The following is a 15293-nucleotide window of genomic DNA, read 5'->3' on the forward strand; positions in this document are numbered from 1 at the left end:
CACCATATAAAACAGGATTTTTGCAATAACTGTGAGATATGCACTACTTTATAAAATTATGCACTATATTCTGGTAACTTTTTACCAGTACCAAGCTAAATCTTCATTTACCCTGTGTCCTTTCCTAAGGAAATTATTTGGAGAAGTTTTCCAGATAAAAGGGTTAGTCTCCAACATTCCAAAGCTATACTAAAATGATCACTTTTTTTTTTTTTTGAGATGGAGTCTCACTGTTGCCCAGGCTGGAGTGTGGTGGCATGATCTCTGGCTTACTGCAACCTCCACCTCCCAGGTTCAAGAGATTCTCCCATCCCAGCCTCCCAAGCAGCTGGGACTACAGGCGCATGCCATCACGCCTGGCTAATTTTTTTGTATTTTTAGTAGAGACGGGGTTTCACCATGTTGGCCAGATTGGTTGAACTCCTGACCTCAAGTGATCTGCCCACCTTGACCTCCCAAAGTGCTGGGATTACAGGTGTAAGCCACCATGCCCAGCCTAAAATGATCACTCTTTCAATTAGAGAAAGTCAAATAATAACCTTTGAAGTCAGTAAACTGTTATTTTAAAGCAAAATGTCATTTTTTACTTCATGTTCTTTACCCACTGTGGTTCACTCTATTGCCTATCAAGAATCTATCCAGTGCAATGGGGAAAACAAAGGGCGTGTTAGATAATGTCATGACTTGGTGATACAGTAACTCAGGTCTCTGAGTGTCTAGGACAGAATCCTACCCCTGCTCCATATTAGCTGCTTTTCCTTAGGTGATTTATGTCACTACCAGAAGCGTTGGTTCCCTTGCTTATAAAGGAGGATACAGGTCCACAATCCCTTATCTAGAACAGAGGTCAGACATGTTTTGAAATTCAAAGTTTTTTGATAATTTAGAGAATGGTGTTAAGTTGTATATACCATATATATCCTAATAAGCAAGATCTGAAACCATATCCCATAATAAGCAGTAATAGTTAAATGAATTGTCAAAGTGAGAATAAGATAATAAATAACTTCATGTTAGCTCAGGTCTGGTTTTGCCACCAAATGAAGTATGAAAATGATTCTAATTTTCTGAGCTCTCTGGATTTCATTTGACTACTGGGAGAATTAAAGAAGATAAAAAACAAAGAAAATTGTTATTTTTGTTACTCTTCTTGAAATGTTTAATCACAAAGCATTGACTTCACCAGCACAGCCGGGGACCACCTATCTCCACTCTTTCAAGGGGTGAGGCAGGACATGAACTGTGTATGCAATCTTAAGATGAGTGCCAGAGAAACCAAGAAGCCAGTGACCTTGGGCATGTTGATATGTAAACAAGGGAATATAGGATTATGTTACATAGGGAGGCATTTGTTTTTCCTTGCATATTTGATCTTCTCAGTCGCTTTCTTTTTAGGACTTAGTGTTTTGCATTTCCTATCTTTTCACCACCCTTCCTTATTTCACTACTCCTTCCCTCTGCAGTTCTGCCACCTCAGTTGCTGGGCTTGGGGTACAGGCACACAAGTGTAAATGGAGAGATTCTCCAAGGCTGGGTTTCCCTACTTCAGATTTAGATTAACACAGAAATGAAGACTGAAGAATACTGATTAAATTGCTATGAGCTAACACTTATCAACAAGGGAAGAGCTGGTATTAAGCCGGTATTAAGTTCAGCCTGAAGCTCTTAATACTGCTAGAAGAGTACACGGCTCTGTGGGCCATGGTCACCAAGGTTGCTCCTCTTCACCCCTCACCTGTACAGTTTCCTTTGCTATTCCGTCAGTCACTGCTTTAAACCTCTGCTGCACTCCCTTCTCAGACCACCAAGATCTACTCCTTGCCCACAACTTTTCTCGAAACTCTGAACATAAGGCCCCAATAGTCTCCCAATATTGGATGTCATGGAGTCATTTCTTTCTTCCTTTACCCTTCTGGAGCACCTGAGCCTACTGACCATCCTGTTGTGTGGAATCATCATCTTCACTTCTGTGACTTCGAGCTCTCCTGCTTCTTCCAACTTCGATTACCCTTTCTCTTTGATCCCGTTCTTCTGCACACACTTTCAAATGTTCCCCAGTGTTCTTTCCTTAGAGCCTTTCTCCTCGCACTACATCACAGCAGCTCAGTCTTTCATAACCTGTGCCCTTTACAATGCTTTCTCACCCCTAGCCAAGAACGTTTTGCTTCCTGAATTACAAATATTAAATACAATGAAGGTTTTTCTTCCTCAAACTATGTATCTATCCTGCTCCACCACCTTCCCTTGCTCTTTCCTATCAGCCTCCCACCTCCACCTCATCATTCCTAAGAACACCCTCCTCAGGCTGGGCACAGAGGCTCACACCTGCAATCCCAGCACTTTGGGAGGCTGAGGATTGCTTGAGCTCAGGAGTTTGAGACCAGCCTGGGCAACATAGTGAGCCCCTGTCTCTATAAAAAAATAAATAAAGAATCTCACTCAAAGCCGCTCAACTACATGGAAACTGAACAACCTGCTCCTGAATGACTGCTGGGTACATAACGAAATGAAGGCAGAAATAAAGATGTTCTTTGAAACCAACGAGAACAAAGACACAACATACCAGAATCTCTGGGACACATTCAAAGCAGTGTGCAGAGGGAAATTTATAGCACTAAATGCCCACAAGAGAAAGCAGGAAAGATCCAAAATTGACACCCTAACATCACAATTAAAAGAACTAGAAAAGCAAGAGCAAACACATTCAAAAGCTAGCAGAAGGCAAGAAATAACTAAAATCAGAGCAGAACTCAAGGAAATAGAGACACAAAAAACCCTTCAAAAAATTAATGAATCCAGGAGCTGGTTTTTTGAAAGGATCAACAAAATTGATAGACCGCTAGAAAGACTAATAAAGAAAAAAAGAGAGAAGAATCAAATAGACGCAATAAAAAATGATAAAGGGGATATCACCACCGATCCCACAGAAATACAAACTACCATCAGAGAATACTACAAACACCTCTACGCAAATAAACTAGAAAATCTAGAAGAAATGGATACATTCCTCGACACATACACTCTCCCAAGACTAAACCAGGAAGAAGTTGAATCTCTGAATAGACCAATAACAGGAGCTGAAATTGTGGCAATAATCAATAGTTTACCAACCAAAAAGAGTCCAGGACCAGATGGATTCATAGCCGAATTCTACCAGAGGTACAAGGAGGAACTGGTACCATTCCTTCTGAAACTATTCCAATCAATAGAAAAAGAGGGAATCCTCCCTAACTCATTTTATGAGGCCAGCATCATTCTGATACCAAAGCCTGGCAGAGACACAACCAAAAAAGAGAATTTTAGACCAATATCCTTGATGAACATTGATGCAAAAATCCTCAATAAAATACTGGCAAACCGAATCCAGCAGCACATCAAAAAGCTTATCCACCATGATCAAGTGGGCTTCATCCCTGGGATGCAAGGCTGGTTCAATATACGCAAATCAATAAATGTAATCCAGCATATAAACAGAGCCAAAGACAAAAACCACATGATTATCTCAATAGATGCAGAAAAAGCCTTTGACAAAATTCAACAACCCTTCATGCTAAAAACTCTCAATAAATTAGGTATTGATGGGACATATTTCAAAATAATAAGAGCTATCTATGACAAACCCACAGCCAATATCATACTGAATGGGCAAAAACTGGAAGCATTCCCTTTGAAAACTGGCACAAGACAGGGATGCCCTCTCTCACCACTCCTATTCAACATAGTGTTGGAAGTTCTGGCCAGGGCAATCAGGCAGGAGAAGGAAATAAAGGGTATTCAATTAGGAAAAGAGGAAGTCAAATTGTCCCTGTTTGCAGATGACATGATTGTTTATCTAGAAAACCCCATCGTCTCAGCCCAAAATCTCCTTAAGCTGATAAGCAACTTCAGCAAAGTCTCAGGATACAAAATCAATGTACAAAAATCACAAGCATTCTTATACACCAACAACAGACAAACAGAGAGCCAAATCATGAGTGAACTCCCATTCACAATTGCTTCAAAGAGAATAAAATACCTAGGAATCCAACTTACAAGGGATGTGAAGCACCTCTTCAAGGAGAACTACAAACCACTGCTCAAGGAAATAAAAGAGGATACAAACAAATGGAAGAACATTCCTTGCTCATGGGTAGGAAGAATCAATATCGTGAAAATGGCCATACTGCCCAAGGTAATTTACAGATTCAATGCCATCCCCATCAAGCTACCAATGACTTTCTTCACAGAATTGGAAAAAACTACTTCAAAGTTCATATGGAACCAAAAGAGAGCCCGCATCGCCAAGTCAATCCTAAGCCAAAAGAACAAAGCTGGAGGCATCACACTACCTGACTTCAAACTATACTACAAGGCTACAGTAACCAAAACAGCATGGTACTGGTACCAAAACAGAAATATAGATCAATGGAACAGAACAGAGCCCTCAGAAATAACGCCGCTTACCTACAACTATCTGATCTTTGACAAACCTGAGAAAAACAAGCAATGGGGAAAGGATTCCCTATTTAATAAATGGTGCTGGGAAAACTGGCTAGCCATATGTAGAAAGCTGAAACTGGATCCCTTCCTTACACCTTATACAAAAATCAATTCAAGATGGATTAAAGATTTAAACGTTAGACCTAAAACCATAAAAACCCTAGAAGAAAACCTAGGCATTACCATTCAGGACATAGGCGTGGGCAAGGACTTCATGTCCAAAACACCAAAAGCAATGGCAACAAAAGCCAAAATTGACAAATGGGATCTAATTAAACTAAAGAGCTTCTGCACAGCAAAAGAAACTACCATCAGAGTGAATAGGCAACCTACAACATGGGAGAAAATTTTCGCAACCTACTCATCTGACAAAGGGCTAATATCCAGAATCTACAGTGAACTCAAACAAATTTACAAGAAAAAAACAAACAACCCCATCAAAAAGTGGGCGAAGGACATGAACAGATACTTCTCAAAAGAAGACATTTATGCAGCCAAAAAACACATGAAAAAATGCTCATCATCACTGGCCATCAGAGAAATGCAAATCAAAACCACTATGAGATATCATCTCACACCAGTTAGAATGGCAATCATTAAAAAGTCAGGAAACAACAGGTGCTGGAGAGGATGTGGAGAAATAGGAACACTTTTACACTGTTGGTGGGACTGTAAACTAGTTCAACCATTGTGGAAGTCAGTGTGGCGATTCCTCAGGGATCTAGAACTAGAAATACCATTTGACCCAGCCATCCCATTACTGGGTATATACCCAAATGACTATAAATCATGCTGCTATAAAGACACATGCACACGTATGTTTATTGTGGCATTATTCACAATAGCAAAGACTTGGAACCAACCCAAATGTCCAACAATGATAGACTGGATTAAGAAAATGTGGCACATATACACCATGGAATACTATGCAGCCATAAAAAATGATGAGTCCATATCCTTTGTAGGGACATGGATGAAATTGGAAACCATCATTCTCAGTAAACTATCGCAAGAACAAAAAACCAAACACCGCATATTCTCACTCTTAGGTGGGAATTGAACAATGAGATCACATGGACACAGGAAGGGGAATATCATACTCTGGGGACTGTGGTGGGGAGGGGGGAGGGGGGAGGGATAGCATTGGGAGATATACCTAATGCTAGATGACGAGTTAGTGGGTGCAGCGCACCAGCATGGCACATGTATACATATGTAACTAACCTGCACAATGTGCACATGTACCCTAAAACTTAAAGTATAATAAAAAAGAAAAAAAAAGAAAAAAAAAATGTTAAAATAAATAAATAAATAAATAAATAAAATATTTTAAAAATCACCTGCTCAGTATGTTGTTCTGAGACCATCTCATACACTCTTATAAGACCCAGGTGCCCAATTGTCTCAACTGTCTCACAGCCATCTCTACCTGGATGCCCAAGACCTCTAATATGCAAGTCTAAAACTCAGCTTATCACCTCCCACCCATATGTGCTCTTCCTCTGGGTTTTCCATCTTGGTTGGTGACACCACCATCTACCTCAATGCCCAATCCAGAAACCAGAGGGTTGATAGAGAATGGCTCTTCCTCCCTCCTTCACCACATCACTAAATCCTACTAACTTTTTCTGCAAAGTGTCAGATCTAGACAGTTCAAGATTTGTCCATCTCTTACCCTGCACAGGCACTCACTTACTTCATAGTCTTAACCTCTCAACCTTATTGAGGTGGAGGATAATGACACCTTCCAATCAGAACCTTTCCATCTCTTCTCCCTCTAACCTATTTTTCATGCTGCCTTATCTTGCTAAAATGTGAATCTGTTCATACTACCCCTTTGCTTAACTTATACTACAGACAAAGCTCAGGCTTGTTAATGTGGTATGTAAAATTTCCCATAACTTGGTCCCCGCCCTGCAGCATGTCTTACAATGTAGAATGCTCTGACAAACCATGCTGTTTTCTGCTTCAGTGTCTTTGCTAAAAACTATTCTGTCCTGCTTGTAATTACCCCAACACCATCAATCTGGCCAATTTCTATTCAGATGTTAAAAGCCAGTACAAGTGTCATCTCTTCAGAGAAGCCTTTCCTCACTCCCTGCTCTTGCTGTTTTTGGCCGGCAGAACACTCATCTGTTCACCTGGTTTGCCTTCTCTAAAAGACTGGGAGGAGCAGGGACTATGCCTTGCTCATCTTTGTATCCTAAGTCTAACAATGTGCCTAGCATACTGGTGAATTAAAATGAAATCAGACTTTCAATTAAGTCTGAATTGCATAGCATTTTCAAAAACTTGCAGGTTTGCAAATTCCGAGTCTCAAAAGTACTGCACTATACACCTAAAAGTAATATATAAAATACTCCTAATATTCCTCAAAAATGTGCTCTTCTGAAATCTTATTTACTTTTCATTCTCCCCTAAAACTGTTCTATAGGACCTGCTGAAATCACTGCAATTTTTTTTTTTTTTTTTTTGAGACGGAGTTTCACTCTTGTTGTCCAGGCTGGAGTGCAATGGCGCCATCTTGGCTCACTGCAACCTCCACCTTCTGGGTTCAAGCGATTCTCCTGCCTCAGCCTCCCGAGTAGCTGGGATTACAGGCGCGTGCCACCATGCCTGGCTAATTTTTTGTATTTTTAGTAGAGACAGGGTTTCACCATGTTGGCTGGTCTCGAACTCCTGACCTCAGGTGATCCACCCACCTCAGCCTCCCAAAGTGCTGGGATTACAGGCATGAGCCACCGTGCCCAGCCTACAATGTTTACCTGGTTGGTGCAGATTGGAACGTGAAATGAAGCTCACAACCAGGGCTGACACAGCAGTGGGTTTCAATTACCACTGTCATGGGGAAATAGCAAAGGCACATAATTATGTGAAAGCCAGGGCTCTGGATGGCAAGGTAACTGTTCTGTTGATGGACAATGTGATAGAAGGTCCTGGGTTCTTGACTTACTGTGGATACATGCCTGCCTGAGTTTCTTTAATGTGCAAGAGCTATCTATTTCAAAAAGCAAAGGTACTGATTTTCTGTGGAATGAGGAAGTGGTAGCCTTGGAATGTGGTGAAGAGCAGGAAGGTGGGTTCTCAGAGAACATGACATACTTTTATAATATTTGAGCTTAAAGCGAATCAGTACCACACAGTCATCAGTTTGGTCTAGGTTGGAGAGCTAGTTCCAGATTCCAACTCTACACTTACAGTGACTAGAAACAGCTCCACGATAGTTAACATCTGGACTAGAGTGCAAAACATTTTTTAAGACACAGGAAGAATCACATTTCCACAAAATGAGTCATTCCAAATATCAAGAATCAAACATTCTGAAATGTAATCAAAGTTAAATAAAGAAATAACAATCTATAAAATTCTTTAAGGTCAGAATCAGGGCTTGTAAAAAACATCGCTGGGCCTCCTTAAATAAAAAGGGAGCCAGGAATCACATTATCAGGGATCCTGTAGTCGAGGCCTTTAGCAGAGTCACCATTAGTGTTTCTAGAGGTAAAGAGAACATCACTATTGGCTGTTCCAATGTGTTTAAGAGGGCAATTCTCAGAGCACTATAAACGCATTGAGCACTGATAAGAGATAGTGCTTACTTAGTTTTAAAACATAAGCAAGTTTTAAGGACAAAACAGATGAGATTAGTAGATACGGATAAAAGACTAAATAATGAACAAAAGCAATATTTAAATACCTTTTTATTTCTGAGGTAGGATTTCTTGGCAGAAACCCGTCCACGTCTTGCTTCCAGCTGGCGTGCTTTCTGCTGAAGTTTCTGCAGCTCTTCTCTCTGTAAGTACGCAGATGCTGCCGTCTCTTCCTTCTCCAGCATGGCCTCCATGCTTTCGTAAGTGTCATAGTATACCACTTCATCTCTTTTTTCTGTTACAGAACAGCAAAAAAGAGTAGTGGTAAAGAATATGGGCTAGGGTTTGGACAGAACAAGGTTCTAATCTCATTACTGGCTCTGCAACCTCAGGCAAAGCCATTATCTCTTAAGCTTCTTTGTAAGTGGTGATTATTATTTAATACACCTCATAGAGTGAATGTATGCAAAGTGTTTAGCAGTATCTGGCAAACAGTAAGTGCTCAATAAATGCTAGAAATCACCCCCCCACACTCTATCCCTACAGAAAACAATTTTTTAAACGTCTTAACAAAAGAAACATATCTAGTCCATAAGTATTTTCTCATGTATTCAATCTTTGGTGAACTTATGTGGTTAAATGCACGCCATACCTGATATAAGTCTTTTGATGCTTTCTAGTTGCGCTGTCAATAGTAACTCTTCACACTTCAAGATTTCAAACTGTACTTCATACAACTGAAGTTGCAGGTCATAATAATCAGCTTCTAACTGATCCAATCGTGCTATCGCTTCTGTACCACCCCGCAAACTCTGCATCTGCATTGAAAATACAAATTAAAAAATTTCTAGCTGGTGGGGACAAGAAAATTGAGTTAGTATTAAAAATTAATACTAATCAGATAGCATAAACCTATTAAGTAATTGCTCTCAGAAAGAAACTTGTAGGCATGGAATCTAGACTTAAAAAATATATATATATATAAAACAGTAATAATCAAGTCATTATATGGTGGAAGTAGGCAAACATGGTAAAAATAAGGTTTTAATGTTTATGTTATACTTATGCATATTTATGGTAATAATATATGTATCATCTGGATATAAATGCTTTCCCTCTCAAAAGTGGATGCTAAGTTATGTAGTTGTTCTTTTCACAGAGATATATGAAAATGACGGGGCCATTCTCAGATATTTACAAGAATGGTAAAAGCTGGTTAATGCCACATATCTGGGGTTTTGCTTTGTTCCATAGTCACAGACTGGCTAGGTTCTGGGATCTGCTGACTGTAGAGTGAGGTGAGAATATGTGACTGGAACAGCAGAAGACAATTGCTTTAGATGGAAATCCTTGCAATCCGTAAGGTGTCACTTTAGGTAAATGTAATCAACGTCCTAGGCTGAACTTAAAGTGAGATCCAGAAATTTCTGGGCATGGCTCATAAAGTGAAGGATGGTCTTCTGTGAGGTTTGCTTGGTTGGTCAGTTCTCAGTGCTGGAGTGGGAAAATTTTTGCCAGGAATGAAGGAAACCACCAAGGGGAAAGTGTACTTTAGATAACTGGTTCCTAACCCTACTATTTCTATGGCTTTCTATTTGGCTGTACGGAAAAAGGCAGATAAAAGAAGCCAAAGGAATGGCTTTTCAAGAGTCAGTGAGATGTGAAGGACAAGCATAGTTCTCTAGAGTGAGACAGTAAGCATTCTTCCAAGAACATAGCACCACTGCTTTGGTAGTTTAAAGGTTCATGCTTAGCAGCTCCAGGAAAGCCCCGATACGGGCATCAGTGTGCCCTCAGAGCCAAAGGAGCAATAGTGAGGAGCCCTGGATTCAAGTGGCTTCCCAAGGAGTGACCTTCAAAGGAGGAGACGAGAGGAACAAAAGGGAAAATTATTAGGAGTATTGTTTACGAGCTCATGTGAGACATCACTGGGGTCCCAGAATACCAAAGAAATACTTGACTGGCTGTCAGGGACAACCCACAGGGAAAAAGACAGTGAATTCTTGTTTTCCTAAATGATCCCTTTTGTCTGGCGAGGTTGGTAAAACCTGTCAGCACATAAAAAGAATACGTTTTAAAGAAAATTCCAGCTTTTGCTTTACATTCTAGATATCTACACAGTCTTACCCAATAATTAGAATATTTTTCCTTAAAATATAATTTCAAATCCCTTTCACAAGAATTTTGAACTGAAAAGCAATGGTTAGGCTCCAGTCTAAACATGCAGTGGTAAAAATTTAAAAATAACCAGGTGAATTAAATACAGTGGTACTTTGTTTTATGAATATTTTATAAACGGATACTTAATAGATTATCTAAGTGTAAGACTGTGAGTGATCCCGCTGTGTTAGGAAATATTTTATGGGTGACAAACAACGTATATAACCCCAAAGTGGGTTTAATTATAGCAGCTAGGGAGGGGAATGTGAACAATATGAACTGTTGTTTTTGTCCTAAGTCATAAAATAAGAAACAAGGAATAATGTCTACCTTGAGACTCGTGGACTCGCCACTTTAGATGATAAACATCCCTTTTCATACTCTCTTGGGGCTCTTGCCCAGCTCTGCAAACACAGCTGTAGGATATACATTGTTCCAGTATCTGCACCCACACTCTCTATTACCACAGCATACAAACAGGTAAGATATCTAATGTTAGAAGGCTTTATTCTCAAGTGGGGAGTCGTTAAGTTAAAACCTTAGTGTAAACCAGTCTAAAAACCTTAATCTAAGATTACTTTCCAGTGATATTGTTCAGATCCAGGCAGTGAGTTCATTTTCACTACTCTGGTTCTACCCAACTAAGTGACCATTTTCTGCTACGTTCATGATGCTCTGCTAAGTTCTTCCCCTAGCACTCTGTAAGTTTCTCTCTCCTGCCCAATCTCTTGGCTAAGGAAAAAGGTTGAAAGTCCCCCAGTGACATGCCTTTACGCTGTCAGCTTTCTCAACCACAAAGAGAACAGTACTCTGACTGCAGCCCAGAGCCAGGGTACTTTAAAAGCACTTGAGAAGCACAGTGCTACCAGCACACACTCAATATCAAAAATCAAACTGAGAAAGGAAGTAGGTATTCTCTTACAAGCAGTGACCTCACCCTCAATTTTTTGGTTCGGTGAGTTCTATCTAGACCAAGAGTCCAGACGTGGATTTGCCAAGGGCTGTGGTCTAAAGATAACCAAAACCTCATCAGAGGCAGACAAGCAGTGAAGGAGTCTGTTAAATCCCAACCTCTGAAAGGACAAACAATAGGTCAGTGGTGGACTTTGGGAAAAGCTAAAGGGTTGTAGAACCAGAACATACAGGACTTTTATGAGATCAGCAAAGGAGAAAAGGATGCTATGACTCAGAGAAATCTGTGAGGGCAAAATAATACTCTGAGGTCTATCTAATCTTCAATGTGGAGGCAAAATCCTTAGTATAAGGCATGAAGAGGTATGGAGCGGGCACCCTGCTCCAAATTTCCTCCCTGTTTTAACATCTGAAATTTCCAGACTGAGTTTTCCTGTCCTCAGCTGACAGCCACAGAACTAAGAGAAACAGAATCCAGGGTGAAAAGAGAACTAATTCCAGATAATGGAGCAGTGCAGGGAAGGTGGGTGCCACAATGGGGTGTCTTTTTTATACCTGAGAGCAGTGCTTCCCTGGGCAAGAAGAAAGAAGCCCTGAAAGTAGTTTAAATACTCAAAGGAAAAATTGGCCACCTTAAAATTTAACTTAGCTCAACTTTTACTCTCCTAAACATACTTCAAGTATCAGGATACCAGTACCCCAAACCAAATTGTAACCTCCCAATGTGATCCAGGTAATGACTAGCAAAGTTTGAGCTAGACTCAATTCTCCTGATTCCTACAAGAGTGCTCTTTCCACTAGAAAAAATTAGGGATTACCAGCCCAAAAAGACGGAAAAATATCAAAGTGTTATTGTTATTGTTTTACAGCAAATCTAGTAAGGGGATGAAGTACCAATTCATGTCCATACATCCATGTAAGTACAACATACCCTGCTGACTCCACAATCATTCTCACCATGTGTAATAATGATAAAGTAGTTTTCATGTATACCTATTTTGACTGTACTTTATCATGAAACCAGATGGCACTTTTTGCAAACTATGCAAATGAATTATGCCCTTGTTCTGCCTTTTACCCTACTGTGCTAGAAAATTCCAATGACATTAGAGGAACTATTAAAAGAGCTACCTGTGGACTGAATCATTCATTCAAAAAATACTCACTGAGCATCCACCACTGTTTGAGTTACAGAAAATATGCAGTCAACAAGAAATGAAATGAGGGTTCGAAAATAAGTCATAGCTGGGCATAGTGGCATGTGCCTGTAATCCTAGTGACTTAGGAGGCTGAGACAGTAGGGACTCTGAGTCCCAGGAGTTTGAGCTTGTGGTGAGCTATGATCGTGCCACTGCACTCCAGCATCGGTGACAGGGCAAGGCTATATCTTTTTTTTAAAGGGTCATAAAAACCTTGGACAGCACAAGGCGAATGACGTTAAGGGCAAGTTTTCAACCAAAACTAGCCCTATTATGTAGAAAGAATGAACATGAGAATTAGTAACAGACAAGCCTGAGTATAAATACAGGTTTCACCAGTAACAACTGCACAAATATGGGTAACACAAGTTGACAGAATTATCTGAATTCCACATGTCAGAAATCCTGGAAAATGGAAAATTCCCATAATTTAATGTCAAACCAAATCTCACAATCCATTTGTGGAAAAATGTGATCTGAATTTTTCATAAACTATTTTTAATCCTTAGGTATTCCATTTAATGTGACCATGTGTTTCATTAGTGGACTAATAACACTTGTCTGAAGTTATATGCTCTATCTTACCTTTCTAAAATCTAAAAAAACCCTGGGATTCTGAAATATATCTGTCTTCAGGGAATTCAGATAATGGTTTTGGGCTTATAGCATAAAAGGTTATGTTTGAGAATTTAACAAGATAATACACATAAAGCACTAAGGACAGGGACTAAAACATTTTAAACTTTAACTGCTGCCAAAACAGAATTCATATGGTGAAAACAGAATTTAATATAAACTAAGGCCTTTAGAGTGGAACCTACCTTTTTGTATTTAGACTCTTTGAAATATATAGTGTGCACCTATGGAATAATCTACTTATTGACAAATGAAATGAAAACTAAAAACCAATCTCCTTGCCTGGACAAGGACCTCAAAAACCCCACCTCAGCTCAGACTCAGGCTGTGTCTACCACATCACAGCTTCTTACTATTGGAAGTTTCTGGCAAGGCCCATACAAAATGTCACATCACCTAGTCAACAGCATGCTTTGTGAACCCTGAAATGTTGGTTGAGGCAAGTAAACAACTTAAGCATGGAAATTATGTATCTTTTTCTTCTCTGTATTCCCTTCTGGGATACTGGCACAAAACATAACATACAATTATAGTAATAATCACTAATATTTATCCAGGTCTTACTCTATGTCAAGTGCTATAGCAAATGCTTTATATGCATTAACTCATGAAATCATAACATCCCAGAAGGTATATAATATTTACATTTCAAAGACAGGTTAAGGAACTCACTGAAGCTTTCCTAAAGAGTTAAGTTTGCAGAACTGAGATCTATAGAGGTGCTCTGTTCAGTAAGGTAGCCACAAGCCACATGTGGTTATTTAAATTTAATTTAAAATGCTGTTCCTCTGTTGCATAAGCCTCATTTCAAAAGCTCATTAGCCACATATGGCTGAAAACTACCCTACTGGAGAGGGTAAACATAGAAAATTTCCATGATTACAGGGCGTTCTGCTGGACAGCACTGTCCAAATCCTAAGCTCATATCCACCATGGTATATAATCAATGCTCAATAAATACTTGACGAATTAAAACTGAAAGAGGGGAATATAACCTTAGTTAATCATAATTTAGCTACATGCTTGTAGGAGAAAGACAAAAATAAGTAGCTAATCTTCAAGACTAGTATGTATTCATATTCTATTAGATTATGTATGTTCAGAGAAATTATCAAGGAATTATAAATAGATGGGGAATTGTTAAAATCCTCTGCCAGGGAAAGAAAGCACACTGATATACCTTTTTTTTTTTTTTTTTTTGAGACAGAGTTTCACTCTTGTCGCACAGGCTTGAGTGCAGTGGCATCATCTCGACTCACTGCAACCTGTGCCTCCTGAGTTCAAGCTATTCTCCTGCTTCAGCCTCCCGAGTAGCTGGGATTACAGGTGCTCACCACCACATCTGGCTAATTTTTGGTATTTTTAGTGGAGACAGAATTTCGTCATCTTGGCCAGGCTGGTCTCGAACTCCTGACCTCAGATGATCCGCCCGTCTTGGCCTCCCAAAGTGCTAGGATTACAGGCATAAGCCACTGCGCCTGGCCCTGATATACTTTTTAAAGTCTTTCAGCCACACGAATTGGAATCTAAAGGGTTTTCTGGTTAATCCCGGTTAACCACAAAATAGAAGTCTACAATTTCATCCAGATGTTTCATGATTTGCTTCATGATGGCTTTATTTATTTCATTTAATTTTAATTTTATTTTATTTTATTTTAGACGGAGTCTCACTCTGTCACCCAGGCTGTTGGAGTGCAGTGGCACAATCTCGGCTCACTGCAGCCTCTGCCTCCCAGGTTCAAGCGATTCTCCTGCCTCAGCCTCCAGAGTAGCTGGGACTACAGGAGCACGCCACCCACCTGGCTAATTTTTTGTATTTTTAGTAGAGACAGGGTTTTGCCATATTGGTCAGGCTGGTCTCGAACTCTTGACCTCAGGTGATCTACCCGCCTCAGCCTCCCAAAGTGCTGAGATTACAGGCGTGAGCCACCATGCCCAACCTCATGATGGCATTTTAATTTTATCACCATCTATTTCAATTAATAACTATATAGAAAATCTCCTTATTTCAACATTAATCCTTATTTTAATAACACTTCTAGCATATACTCTACTCCTAATCCTGTGTGGTTGTATGTATTTTAATCTTGTCCAATAGTTTAAAACAAAAAACGTAAGCTATATCTGATAACCTGGATTAACAATATAGAACTGAAAATAAAGACTTACTTGCATGGTCAGATTATGCTATTATTTCCAAATCTAGATGGGGAGTATACTATTGAAAGAGTAGAATAAAGTAGCTACAACTAGTTAAACTCACAAAGGATTCTTTCACAGGTATTGGGCTAAAAACCCAGTATTTTCAGCAGTTTTGATG

General features: G+C 39.6%; 1 protein-coding gene across 2 annotated transcripts in view; it reads right to left on the reverse strand.

Annotated features, from left to right (window-relative positions):
- The window catches only part of JMY (junction mediating and regulatory protein, p53 cofactor), a 94413-nt gene that overhangs the window by 21577 nt on the left and 57543 nt on the right, over positions 1-15293 (reverse strand). For both annotated transcript variants that reach the window (XM_517685.9, XM_063811136.1), the window contains exons 5-6: positions 8719-8884; positions 8174-8361 (exon numbers count right to left, since the gene is read on the reverse strand). In XM_517685.9, the coding sequence (XP_517685.5) occupies positions 8174-8361; positions 8719-8884 (354 nt within the window). The remainder of the gene's footprint in view (positions 1-8173; positions 8362-8718; positions 8885-15293) is intronic.

This window comes from Pan troglodytes, chromosome 4 (assembly GCF_028858775.2).
Source record: "Pan troglodytes isolate AG18354 chromosome 4, NHGRI_mPanTro3-v2.0_pri, whole genome shotgun sequence".
Taxonomy (NCBI): domain Eukaryota; kingdom Metazoa; phylum Chordata; class Mammalia; order Primates; family Hominidae; genus Pan; species Pan troglodytes.